At 39.4% G+C, this 13,944-nt stretch overlaps 2 protein-coding genes across 3 annotated transcripts; both read left to right on the top strand.

Moving 5' to 3' along the window:
- Nucleotides 1–3,766: 3,766 nt before the first annotated feature.
- Nucleotides 3,767–5,188, top strand: rh50 (Rh50-like protein). The gene has a single exon (XM_078253876.1). It carries the CDS (start codon nt 3,767–3,769, stop codon nt 5,186–5,188), a length of 1,422 nt encoding a protein of 473 aa, XP_078110002.1.
- Nucleotides 5,189–6,797: 1,609 nt separating this feature from the next.
- On the top strand, nt 6,798–13,643 carry rbm39b (RNA binding motif protein 39b). Of its 2 annotated transcripts, XM_078255262.1 has the most exons (16): nt 6,798–7,025; nt 7,627–7,684; nt 9,249–9,298; nt 9,398–9,589; nt 10,436–10,489; nt 10,626–10,667; nt 10,779–10,896; nt 10,993–11,145; nt 11,346–11,483; nt 11,578–11,643; nt 11,730–11,934; nt 12,045–12,131; nt 12,212–12,308; nt 12,723–12,828; nt 12,974–13,052; nt 13,142–13,643. In XM_078255262.1, the coding sequence occupies exons 2-16, from the start codon at nt 7,634–7,636 to the stop codon at nt 13,240–13,242; spliced, it is 1,539 nt and encodes a 512-aa protein (XP_078111388.1). In that variant the 5' UTR covers nt 6,798–7,025; nt 7,627–7,633; the 3' UTR covers nt 13,243–13,643. The 2 variants fall into 2 exon arrangements, with proteins under 2 accessions (XP_078111388.1, XP_078111389.1); XM_078255263.1 differs by lacking the exon at nt 10,626–10,667.
- The last annotated feature ends 301 nt before the right edge of the window (nt 13,644–13,944 follow it).

The raw sequence follows: 13,944 nt of genomic DNA, 5'->3' as shown, positions 1-13,944 counted from the left end.
CACTCATTTCAGTGCCCTGAGCCTAACATTACGTAATGTACACCATCTGTGAAAATGCAGTTTATGCCCCGGGAATAAACATCATGAAACCAACAGTATCATCACTGGCTCGTCCTTGTTATGGCAGGGATTTTATCTCACTGCAGAGAGCTTGAGATAAATTTAAAATTAAATCTAAATTATTTGATGCAGATAATTATGGTCCCAAAATCTATTTTTTGAGTTCATTATCCTCACAGTGGGATCACATATATCAAATGGACTCAGTGGCATGCTGTAATACAAAGCCTTTGAGCTCAGCGACGGCCATTTTAAATACTGCACATTCACTAATCGTTTGATATGTATTACCTCCAGTGTTCTGCAGTTATGTAGCCATGTTTCCCAGCATGCCCAGTGAAGCCCAGAAATTGTCCTGTGGTAGATGTTGTGCTAGTTGATCAGGGTGCACTGGGATCTTTATATCTCTGTTGTTTTCATATTGAAATATTTGGAGTAAATTCCTCAAAAGGTAAAAGATAAAGTAGATTTTGGTATATGATTTGTTTTTTTTAATCCTCTTCACAACTCTTTAATTAATAAACACTACTTCTTCCTGATTACTTACAAACAAATTGTGCCAAAATAAAATGTAAAAATGTTTTGATGCCAACTTTAGAATAAAGACAGTTTAAAAAATCGAAATATAATATTAATAGTGGAATTTGTGGCTGGATTAGTCAGTTGGTAGAGCAGGTGCACATATATAGAGGTTTACTCCTCGACGCAGGGGCCGTGGGTTCGACTCCGACCTGTGGCCCTTTGCTGCGTGTCATTCCCCTCTCTCTCCCCTTTCATGTCTTCATCTGTCCTGTGGAATTAAATGCCTAAAAAAATTATTTTAAAAAAACTGGAATTTAAATGTACATTTTTATCACATTTCAGACCATGCATCTCTACAAACTTTTGTAACATATAGTGTTAAGTGTTAAGAATACAATACCACTCTCAGCCAGAGCCAGGAGACTCTTAGCTTAGCTTAGCTTAGCATAAAGACTGAAAACATCTAGTATGGCTTCCTGGAGTCTCGGCTGGTTGCCTGGCAACTGCACACAACCTAGCTAGCTAGCTGTTTCCCCTGTCTTTATGCTAAGCTAAGCTAACTGGCTGCTAGACGTGAGAGAGGTATATCGTCTAACTCTTGGCAAGAAAGCGATTAAGCGTATTTCCCAAAATGTCTAACTACTTAAAATGCTCATTTGCTGCTATACTAATGCACGCCATTTGATAATGTGAAGGAATAGTTTCGACAAATGAAATATGTTAAAAGGAATCTCAGAAGGTCCATATTACAGTAAACTGTTTTAGCATGATTTATGCATTAAGTGGCAGTGGAATGGTGGCACAGTAAGTAGGCACTATGAGTACTGGGTTTGATCCCCGATCCAGACCATCCCTCCCTCCATAAAGACATGCATGCTAAGTAACTCCTGCCATTGTCATAGGTACTGGCATTACAACTGGAGTTGGTCCCCGGCGCCGGACTATGGCTGCCCACTGCTCCTAATTAGTTACAATGGGTTAAATGCAGAAGATTACATTCCTCGTCTTTGTAAATGTAACAAATAAAAGAAATATGTATTATAAGTTATATTATCCTGCAGAGTACCTCCCAGACCTTTCTGTTTTTGTGTGTGTATGAGTACGATATGTTTAGTTTCTGTGTGTATAGTTTAGTATTTTTTTGAAAATACACACATTCATGCACATGTGCTGTTTTGTCATAGATATTCACTCTCAAAAATTAACTGATTCTGCAATAGTGTGTGTGTGTGTGTGTGTGTGTGTGTGTGTGTGTGTGTGTGTGTGTGTGTGTGTGTGTGGATCTGATATTTGTTTGAGTGAGGACAGTGTATGTAACTGAACAGCAAGATAGAGTGAAGATGGGATATCTGTAAATACATGTGTGATTTTAGGCTTAGAGATAACACGTGTAATGTGTGTTAAATAATACAGGTTTTATAGATACAGGCAGTATAGGCAGTTTGTATTGTCTTTTAAAATGATAATCTTTGTTTTGTTTTATGTTTGCAACATGTAATTATGTATAAGTAATGGTTTGAAGAAACCATTTCAGGTCCACACAAAATGCAATAAATTAAAATCATTTCAATACAACAGAGACAGTTCACATGTCAGTCATTTTTCGTCTTACAGTGTCTTACAGTGTAATTTTGCAAATGTCGACTATGCATGCCTCCTATTTCTCAGCATCACTGATCTCAGTAGTCATGTTACACAGACACTACTTGGATTAAAGTGGCATCACACTTGACACCAAGTTTTTACCATGTGCACATTTATGTCTTCTTGCTCGGGCTGCATCTTAGCAAGAACAATTCATTTCCTTTTTAACTGTGCTACAGTGTTATGACAGGGATAAGACCACAGTCATTTATATGTGAAGGTAAGGATTTTTTCTTTTCTGAAGGGAAAGATAACATGATTTTACAGCGGCTCTGTGAGGCTGCTCTTTTGTAGGCCCAGCGGCACTTTGAGCTAAATGCTAACATCAGCATGTAAACATGCTCTCAGTTACAATGCCCAATGCCAACATGTTGACGTTTAACAGGTAACGTTTGCCATCTAGTTTAGCGTGACAAATCATGCTGAACTACACTGATTGTGACTGACTCCATAACTTAACAGACATTATGTCCCAATGATAGACTGCATAAAACAGGTCCCGACTCACCGAAGCTCACACTCACAGGTCAGCAATTTTTCTTTCACAATATTTCCAAATGGAAATCAGAACAAAGACAACACAGTTTTAATTAGAAATTCACATGGCAATATAAAATGATGTATCTGTATATCATGCATGGCTATTGTAAGAACTTTGTTAGAGGACACGTTTGTTGTAAATGCATTGATAAAAGTTTTTACTTTATATGATCGATTCTGATATGATTGTGACCAGGGGGCGCAGCGAGGGGGGCGGCTTTTTGGGCTCCAGCCCCAAATGTTTTCTTAAAAGTCCCGAATATTTTAGGGTTTTGAAATAACTTCAACCATGTGTCATTTTCCCTTGGTCTCTCTGACTGGACCGGCAAATCAATGGAGCAAAAGTTCTATTACTCAAGATTTATCGGCATTGTACTCTGACTACATTGAACTCTACTAAAAATAGGTTTCAACATTTGTAATGCTGTTTACATCAAATTCCAACCTACGTTATGTAACTTAAAAATAGTAAGATCAGACATTTTTTTAGGTGGCAGTAGTGAAAACAAGTCATTCTCAATATTTGTTGCGTTTTGGTTTCAGAATGATGAAGACAGCTGGAGAACAATTGGATACAAAATAGGATGTAGGCTCTACAGGAGGATTATTTTCTTTGGCAACTATCATGTTTTTCCCACAAAACACATACACACACACACACACACACACACACACACACACACACACATACACACACACACACATACTAGGTTTAGGTTGAGCCCCGAATGTTTCCAATGTCATGCTCCGCCCCTGATTCTGACATCAGGTGCTTATACACTTTATAAGGTGGGCTATTGTGAATGTGTAGATGCAAAGTCATGCTGTATTGTGTGTCTTATTACAATGATCAAAGTCCACGCAGCAGTGTTTCTCTGTGAGGGTATTATTGCTTGTGCACGTTGAAGAGAGAGCAGGAGTTGACCAATGTCTTTGACCTGTCTTATCTTAACAGAGATAATACAGGCTGTAACTGTCATTTGCCCAAAGCGCTGTCAGGATGAAGACAAAGTCAACCAGTCTCCGAGTGAGGTTCCCTGTGTTTCTGTTTGTCACACAGGTGATTATTGTTGCCTTGTATGCTGCCTTTGTCACCTATGATGAGCATGCAGATGCCAGATTTCAGACCAAGACTAACCCCATGGACAATACAGTGTATAGGTACTACCCTGTTTTTACAGACATACAGTTCATGATATTCATCGGCTTTGGTTGCCTGCTGGCATTTTTTCGTTTCTATGGCTTTGGGGGGATGGTTTTTAACTTCCTCACAGCTACTTTTTCCATCCAGTGGGCCATTCTGGTGCAGGGATACTTCCAGTTCAGCCATGAGGGTAAGATCCACCTCGGATTGCTCAACCTCATAAATGCAGAGTTTGCCTGTGCTGTGGTTCTGATATCTTTCGGGGCAGTGCTGGGGAAGACAAGCCCGTTGCAGTTGCTGGTGATGGCTCTGCTGGAAGTGCCAGTGTTTGTAGTCACAGAATGGGCTGTGCTCAAGTACCTGAAGATCAACGATGCAGGAGGCTCCATTCTTATTCACCTATTTGCCTGTTATTTTGGCTTGGGGGTCACTTTTGTACTGTACAGGCCTTGTCTAAATGAAGGCCATGCAAAGGAGACCACCAGCTACCACTCTGACATCCTTTCTGTGATGGGGACCTTGTTCCTCTGGGTGTTTTGGCCCTCCTTCAACTCAGCATTGACCCTGAAAGGAGACGACCAGCACAGAGCCGTCCTCCACACCTTTCTCGGTCTCAGTGCCTCCACGCTCACAGCCTTCGCTCTCTCTGCCATGCTGAACAAAAATGGTAAGATCACTATGGCCGATGTCCAGAATGTGACCCTGGCTGGAGGCGTGACAGTCGGGGCATCTGTGGATATGATGATATCACCTGCAGCTGCATACGCTCTGGGTGTAATAGGCTGCACTGCATGCATGCTGGGCTACAAGTATTTGAGCCCCTTCCTGGCGCGGCGTTTCAGGATCCAGGATCAGTGCGGAATACATAATTTGCACGGTCTAACAGGACTTATATCCTGTGCTGCAGGGATATGTGCTATACTGATGGCTAATGAGGAGATTTATGGCCCCAGTTTGTATGAGATCTTTACGCACAGAGCACCAGTGGAGGGAGACCCTAAGCTGCAAGAGCTCCAGATGTTGATTCCCGGTTTACAGCCGGGGTTGGGGAGGACTGCCCGGGAACAAGCTCTCTTCCAGGTTGCAGCAGTTTTCTTCACCATAGGAGTGTCAGCGCTGGGAGGCATCCTCACAGGCTTTGTCTTGAAGCTGCCGTACCTTGCACCACCATCCGATGATTTCTGTTTTGACGATGAGCTGTTTTTTGATGTTCCTCCGGACTATGATTCACCACTTAAATTCAATAATACAATTACATCAGAGGATCCTGCTGCTTGACATGCAGCAGCCAAGTGTGATGAAGGCATTTGACTGAGGAAGAAAATTTAAATAAGCAAATATTTGTCTTTGTAAATAATGGACTTTACAATCATTAACAGTGTGAAACATTAACTATTAATTCAATGTTTATATTCATTACATTGTAAATGATCATACACGATAATAAAAACACAATGCCAGTGCAGTGGCACTGTCCAATGTTGTTATTTATTGTCCTACATGCAAACATAAAAGGAAATTGCATGTTATGGCTCTCTTGGCCAATTCGTCATATGTTTTTGATGTGAATTACACATTTTACACACATTTTAAGCTGTGTGCAAGCTCCATATGATGGCAGGACATAAAAGATGGGAGACCATTGACATTTATTTTTAATCATCGCTAGATGGCGACACAAAGCCGTGAAACAAACTAACGTGCCGTTCTCTTAATACATCCATGTCCAGGAGGAACAAGAGAAGGGTTGGTTGTTTTTGCTTTTATATAATACATCCATGGATGGCATTCAGAGGTTGTTAGTTAACGGCCCTGCAGAGTGCGCTAAAGCAAACGTTTAAATAGGCTATCAAAATCTTATCACAAGCTATCATATTAAAATCATAGATTGCATTGACTTTATGCATTCAGCAGCAAGGAAATGATCAGGCTACGGTGAGGCTATTTAACTTCTTATATACGGATATTGCAAAACTGTGCAATAACAAACAACAATAGACATAGGCTATGCCAAGAGGTAATGGGCAACTAAATTGTACAATGAAAAAGAAAGGATTCAGCTGTTGAGACAATTACGCTATACAATTTACATAAGAGTCTTTAAGGCTTTGGGGTTTGTACAGTGCTGAATAGTTGGCATGTGTTGTTGCATTTAATTTATATAAAAAAAAGGTTTGTTACACTGTTACACACATTGCGTAACAAGCTAATTATTCCAAATGATATTATCAATAAAATAGCCTATATATATTGCATAGCTGGGTGAAAAGTCATATTTTAGTTGATATTTATAAATTTAGCTTCCAGACCAACGAAGCAAAAAATCAGCAGGTTTATGCTGCATTTTATCAGGTAATGTAACAGGTAGGAAGGAGCGTTCTGGCCGGTACAGAGCACGCAAGAGCCCAGTGTATGTGACCTTTTATACTTAATGACATATACACTGTGTCCACTTTATTAGGTACGTACACCTGTGTATATAACAGAATGTGAAGATAAAAAATATTCTTTTTAATTAAAGGTAGTGGCAAACAGAAACGTTTTCAGTCAAGATTTGAAGTTTACTAGGAGTTGGCATAGATATGTAGCCTACCCTAATGAAATTGAGCGCTGCTTCTCAATGTAATGTTGACCTATTGAGATGTATAGGGACTAGTGGGTCAAATAAAGTACTTCATCTATGGCAATATACTGTGGAGTTTGCCCGTAGGTGTGGAGAGAAAGACACAAGACCTCAGTTTCAGAAAATAGGTTATAATAATAAGAGGCGACATTGGGTCGCGTCTTAGCCTCTTTGGTTTTGAGGAAGAGAGCTGTGAAGTGCTGCTTTGCTCCAGTAGGTGGCGGTAAGGCAACACCAGATATTGGCGCTGCCGTTAAAGCTCAAAGTAGAGGAAGAAGAAGACGAAGAAGAAGGAAGGCGAGCATTTTGATACCAGGCCACGACCTGCCACGGATAGTCGCTAACATAAAAAAGGTTACATAACTCCGAAAATTTTGATTTCATCTTAGCTTTGTGTGATCTTCCAAGAGGGAGGCGTCGAGACGAATCTCTTCATCAACAAATTAACCGTGATATTTTGACTTTGGCACATCACTTCATCAATTTCAAACGGTAACGTCAATGTTTGCTAATTAGCGTTAAGCTAGCTTGCTGCCGCGGAAATGCTGTTAGCCATTTTGGCAGTTAACTTAGCGCTTTTTTTAAACGTAAACATTACTTTGAATACTGTAAACATATAGGAGCAGTGAGGAGTTTTGCTGACAAAATGTACATGTTTATTGATATTCATATTAGCAGTCTAGTCAAACGCAGCGATACATTAATAACAAGGGTCATTGTTGAAACGACGGAGATGTGGCGTTAGCTTCCCCAGGTGGCTAATTTAGCGTTAGCTTCGTGTTGAGTGCAACGTGTGTTTATCCTTTATGTTAACGTTACTTCTAATGCTAAACATATGCTCAAGCTTGATTGCATCTGTGACTTTAAGAGTGGTATCGTTTGGTAAATCTGATAATGTGCATTTAAATCGATAAAGTCCAAGATTATATTTGTGATATTGAGAGACATCTTTAGGAAGTTGGAGCAAATCCGTCTCGTATCGTTGCATCTACTTGTGTACAACTGCATAACAAGGGAAGAAAATGTATGGCCAACTAACTTTAAAACATGTTTCTTGTTTGTAAAGGTAATCATTGTTGTGTCTCTTTCAAAGGATCATCATGGCTGATGATTTTGACGTTGAGGCCATGCTGGAGGCTCCATTCAGAAAGGTGGGTTGCAGATTACAGAGATGAGGCCTGTTTCACTGTTATGATTTACTCTGGAGTCCTTTTTATATTTGCTACTGTGACAAAGTTTACTTGAATGTTGGTGTGATTGAGTATTTAAAACACAATACAGAATTATAAATAAATCCACATCTATCTCTCTTTATAGACTTCCCTAATGATATCTCACCTCTACTCCCATGAATTCATCTTTGATTCCACTGTGAACTGTGAAAAAAAGGAAGGTAGTTATTGTGCATATACTGATGTACTGTGGTTCACCTTAGGACTAAAAGAGATTCAACCTAGAACATCCAATCCCTATTCGGTTGCAACAAGGTGAATGCCAATGGTTGATAAGCCCATCTTTACCTGTCCAGCATAGGAGGCAGTATTCAGATTTACAATCTGCATGCCATCACTGTTTCAGAACGTGCAGTCTTACATAGTCAGTTTTAAACTCCAGTTCTGAAATGGAAAACAAATGTTTTACACTGTGGCTTGGATAAAAATGTATCACTCTGTCACCCCAAATTGCTCATTAGTTAGAATAATGTATGACGTTGTTAAAAAAATAATAATTTCCCCAAATTAATAAGGGATACTGAATTGTGTTTGTATAAATCTATAACTGTTTTAAAACCAATAGTTGTAGTTTGACAACAGTATGCTTGAAAATGCAGATTGTGGACCTTCATTGTGCGAACACATGAGCCATATCATGATTTTATGGCAAAAATACAGGTGAATTATTGTAATGTATTTGTCTTGCTGGTAAATATGAATACTGCCTCTTTGCCATAGTCAACTGTAATGTGAATCAGCATCTTGATTTTGCATGCTCCACGATACCACAGATATTGATATATTACTAGAATGACTGTAAAATAGACACTTCTATCTAGCATCATTGTATTATAGTTATTTTCAGTAGTTAATAATTCCTTAAGTCAAAAGGTTGGAAATATTACTATAGATAATGGCAGTGTAACACGTGGCTGAATTGATGGATTTATTTATTTTCTTTTTTTTTTATTCATTTTTTTTTTTCTTGGGCGTCAATATTACTAAGAAGTGTGAATCCCTGTTTGCTTCAGGGCAAGATGTGTGACAGAGGTGGCATCGAGCTCTTACAGTCCAAGAACGAAAATGGGTGAAGATCACTGGACTGACACCAACCACACAGGATCTCTTTTAGTGGCCGTGGGCCATGCGTGGTCACATGATTAGGCACAAATAGTGGCATTGGTACGACCTATAAGAAGGGGAATGGAGATGATCTGACTTGTGTCAAAGCTTCCTGAACTGAGCTAATATGTTGGACACTCTCCCTTTGCTTTGTTGCATAAGTACTGAGCAGCCTTATAAAAAAAACAGGAGTGGGATGGGAAGCTATTGGGGTGGTGGAAGGACACTGTCCAGACATGGCAGTAGGAAGTATTGAAGTATTATTATTAATTTAATATATATTCTGCATTTTCTCTTGTCCCACCCCATCCCCTTTACCTTGACGACTTGAAATGTTTCATCTACGTCCTCATGATGTTCTTCTATCAACCTTGCTTAGGATGAGATCAAGTCCTCTCATGCAAATGGACATGACGACCAGAACAGAAAGTAAGTTTTGATGTATTAAATGGCATAACAGCTTTGTGGTATTCATTTAATTCATGTGTTCATTTTGCACGACGATATCAATATTGTAACATGTTTCAGGAAAAAGAGGAGCCGAAGCAAAAGCCGAAGCCCAGGCTCTAGGAGGAGGAGGAGCAGAAGCAAAGACAAAAAGAAGGGTAAGAAGAGGAGCAAGAGCAGAGAAAGAAAACGAAGCCGCAGCAGAGAGCGCCATCGCAGCAACTCCCGAAGCAAGGAGCGCTCTGGCCGGTACAGAGCACGCAAGAGCCCAGTGTATGTGACCTTTTATACTTAATGACATATACACTGTGTCCACTTTATTAGGTACACCTGTGCAATCCAATGCAACAGTCCGACTATAACATCTATCTTTATAAAGCTTATAGTATGCTGTTTTTTGGAAATTGTCAAATGTGTAAATTCAATTATTGAGGTAAATGTGGTGTTGTACTGGACTACATTATAGAAGTGTATCTAATGGTTTTGTCGTCCCCTTACATGAAGGTGTCAAAATATTAGAAATGCCTCCCAATATAATGCAGTCCAGTGCAAAATCACCACTATGACCTCATTGGTAAAACGTATAATTTAATTAACACCTCAATGACCGTATATAACTTGATCTTAACCCTTTTTCACAGCAGACATTTTGATTCGTCATAGTGGGAGAAGCACACCATTGACGATGGTTCTATTCAAGTGTTGGAATGAGTCATGACGGTGTGAGAACAAGCCAGTATGCTTAATACCAACATTCTGAAATGGAAGCAACTTAATGGAATTTAGCTGTTATTAATTGTATCATTTACTCTTGTGTGTTTCCTACTGCGACATGTGAAAATGTCTTCTGTTAAAGTTGCCTCTGTAGGAGAACCAGAGGCATTTGTGATGCTGGAGCAGGAAGTTACTTGATTGCTAGTTTTTGCAGTAAAAGTACTACAGTAGATGTCAGTGTTGGCAATACAAATGTTAAACTTCAAAGTTTAAATGCCCTCTCTATGTAAACGGCCAAAATAGGACCCTGTATCTTTTCTCATACAAAGCATGCGTCCAAACATAAATTTTTCAGCTTTATTTAAAAAAAATTTAAAAGTAATTATTCTCCTTTTTATATTTTAGCCGGAAACGTTCCAAAAGTCGGAGCCCCTTGAAAAAAGAGAAGAGTCCCATCAGGTGAGATGAATCTTAACAAACCTGCTTTTTCTGAGGGTACATTACCTGATTTTGTTATAGCACCTTGAAATCAGTGATTTTCTTCAAACTCACTGAGGTTTTTAACAGATCTTTGAAAATGTGTTTTTTATTCAAGAAATTTTGAGGATGCTATCGGGCCGTATAACAAAATCAGGGAGTATGTCTATGATTTACCTTCTTAGTGTTGATAATTTCACCCACTATTCATTAAATAGGTTGTTTCCAGAGGCCTTCTTTTTCAATTGTTTTTTTTCCCTCTCTTTTTAAGGCAACCAATTGACAATTTAACACCAGAGGAGAGGGATGCCCGCACAGTTTTCTGTATGCAGCTCGCTGCAAGAATCAGAGCTCGAGACCTGGAAGATTTCTTCTCAGCTGTTGGAAAAGTCAGTGATTTTCAAGTTGTTTTTTCCCCCTGCGTATAATCCAGAAAGTCTGTGTATAGAATATATCTCTTAAATTGTCACTGTTATTCTCTGTAGGTAAGAGATGTGAGAATGATCTCAGACAGAAACTCCAGGAGATCAAAGGGCATCGCTTACATAGAGTTTGTGGAGTCTTCTTCTGTACCACTAGCTATTGGATTGACTGGCCAGAGGCTTTTAGGAGTGCCCATCATCGTCCAGGCCTCTCAGGTGGGTTAATCTAAATATAGACTGCGACTGGATTATTTCTACATGATGTAACAGAACATATAAATATCCAATAACAATTGTTTTTAAATAGAAACTTGTTAACCCTAGATTACATTGGAATTTGGACAAATTGGGTATTTGTACATTGACATATGAATTAACTTGATTACATTACTTTTCTACAATACATGTAATTACAGGCAGAAAAAAATAGAGCTGCAGCTGCTGCCAACAATCTACAGAAGGGCAGTTCAGGTCCAATGAGGCTGTACGTGGGCTCCCTGCACTTCAACATTACTGAAGAAATGCTTCGAGGGATCTTTGAGCCTTTTGGAAAGGTCAGGAACACATTTCACATGTACAAATTATCATTTTGACTTGTTTGTAGATGCATTCATGACAATCCTCCCTGGTGTGTTTTTGTTTCCAAAGATTGAGGGAATCCAGCTAATGATGGACAGTGAGACTGGACGATCCAAAGGATATGGCTTCATATCGGTAATTAAAGCATCTTTATTTCTTCGTCTTCTTCTAAGTGCTTTAGTGTTCGCAGCTAGTTTGATTCTAACTTCCCTTTTTTAAAGTTTGCAGATGCAGAATGTGCAAAAAAGGCCTTGGAGCAGCTCAATGGCTTCGAGCTGGCCGGACGTCCGATGAAGGTGGGGCATGTTACAGAGCGCTCGGACTCATCGACAGCCAGCTCATTCCTGGACAACGACGAACTTGAGAGGACTGGCATCGACCTGGGAACCACAGGCCGTCTACAGCTTATGGCTCGACTAGCAGAAGGTTCGTAATATCTGGCATCATTGTTGTATCGACAAATCTGTCGCTTTCATGAAGCAATCATTAGATTTAGTTTCCTAAATTAACATTTAATTTCTTTTTTCTCTCCACAGGAACTGGTCTGAAAATCCCTCCTGCTGCTCAGCAGGCGCTACAGATGACTGGGTCCATACCCTTTGGAAACATTTCTGCTCCAACATGTGAGGGCCTAGATAATAGAAAACAGTTTGTATTTGTTTATTGGAAAACTCGGTGACAAATTACTATTCATTTGTTTCAGCTGTTCCGACTCCAGCTCCAAGCCAAGCCTTGAACCTCCCTTCACAGCCGTTGGCCACACACTGCCTTCAGCTGTCCAATCTGTTCAACCCACAATCGTAAGGACATTATCATTTCCATAAGTTAATGTTTGTCTTAAAACATTCAGAAGCCAAATTTATGGGGCAGCCTATAGCTCACCTGGTAGAGTGCGCCCCCGGGTTCGAATCTGACCGGAGGCCCTTTGCTGCATGTAATCCCCATCTCTCACCAGTATCGTCTCTCTTCAGGTGTTCTAAATGAAGGAAAGACCCTAAAAAAATCTTTAAGAAGCCCAAATGTTTATTGAAAGAGCCCTTGGTCTAATTGCTTCACCTAAACTTCATTAGTCATTTTTACACAAAATGAGGATTTTGTTCCCATCATAAGATGAATAATTAAACAACCCACCACCCACCAATGACTTTCAACGTGTACATACGGGCCAGTCAGTAAAGTGAAATTATCCTTTTTAAAATCTTGTTTTGTTTCAGGGAAAACGATCCCAGCTGGGCTGTCGAGATCCAAGATGATGTTATTGAAGAGTGCAACAAACATGGAGGAATTGTTCACATTTATGTTGATAAGAACTCTGCTCAAGTAAGTTTACCCAAATAACAAATTCCACCTATCCCAAGTGGATCGACAGGCACAAAGTGTCCATGTTCCAGTTGATCCACAGATGTCACTGGATTAAATGGTTTGATAGCAACACTGTGACATCTTTTTTTCTTCTTTCACATAGGGTAATGTGTATGTGAAGTGTCCCTCAATACCAGCAGCGATGGCAACTGTAAATGCACTTCATGGACGCTGGTTTGCAGGTATGTGAAGATGCCGTTTGGTTTTGAATCTTAATATAACAAAGTGGCAAGTTTTCCAGGATTTTACATTTTCTTGTTCTCTCTTCTAGGCAAAATGATAACGGCTGCCTACGTTCCCTTACCAACCTACCACAACCTTTTCCCTGATTCTGTAACGGCGAAGCAGCTCCTAATGCCGGCACGCCGATAGTCTGACACTCATGAAAGTCAGTGTAAATACATTGTTTGCAGTCATTGAAACGGACACGTTGACATTAGTTGGCTGTGTGTAATAAAAGTTGCCTCAAGTTCATGTGTTCACCATTGAAAATTAGGCAGGTTTGAGTTGCTTTTCAAATCTTTTTTGGGTTTGTGTTGTAAACTACAGGTATATTGGTCTGTATGTTTTTAAATATTCCTGTCTTTCTGCTTGTTTAAATCAAACCGTTTTAGATTTAAAATTAATTGCAAAGAGTTACAAAACTGTTGGGTTAATAGGCCTTAAATGCCAAAAGTATATCAATGTCAACAATAATCCTTTGTAACTTTTTACAGCCATAATTTCATTTTTTGTATGAAGGCTCCCAATAAACTTTGGCAAATTTGACATTCCTTCAGTCTATTCTTTAATCCCAGGTTCAATTTAAAATCTTTATTACAGCATTGTTTCTCTTTTTAGTCACTTTAATTTTATTTCTTCAACAATTTGGGTTTAAACTGGACTGGAGTTTAGTGTTGAGGCTCAGTTCTTAATCTGAAAATGGTACATTCCAAGTTTTGTTCAGATTTCTTGTAAACATTAATGGTCTCCATAACTGACTTGTGTACTCGACTCGAGACAATCTTAAGACATTTTGTGACAAATCCTGATAGCCATGAAAGGACACATTGTTCCTTTTACCAATAAAATGTT

Source organism: Sander vitreus, chromosome 7 (genome assembly GCF_031162955.1).
Source record: "Sander vitreus isolate 19-12246 chromosome 7, sanVit1, whole genome shotgun sequence".
NCBI classification, from domain to species: domain Eukaryota; kingdom Metazoa; phylum Chordata; class Actinopteri; order Perciformes; family Percidae; genus Sander; species Sander vitreus.
This window is presented reverse-complemented; position numbering and strand designations above follow the sequence as displayed.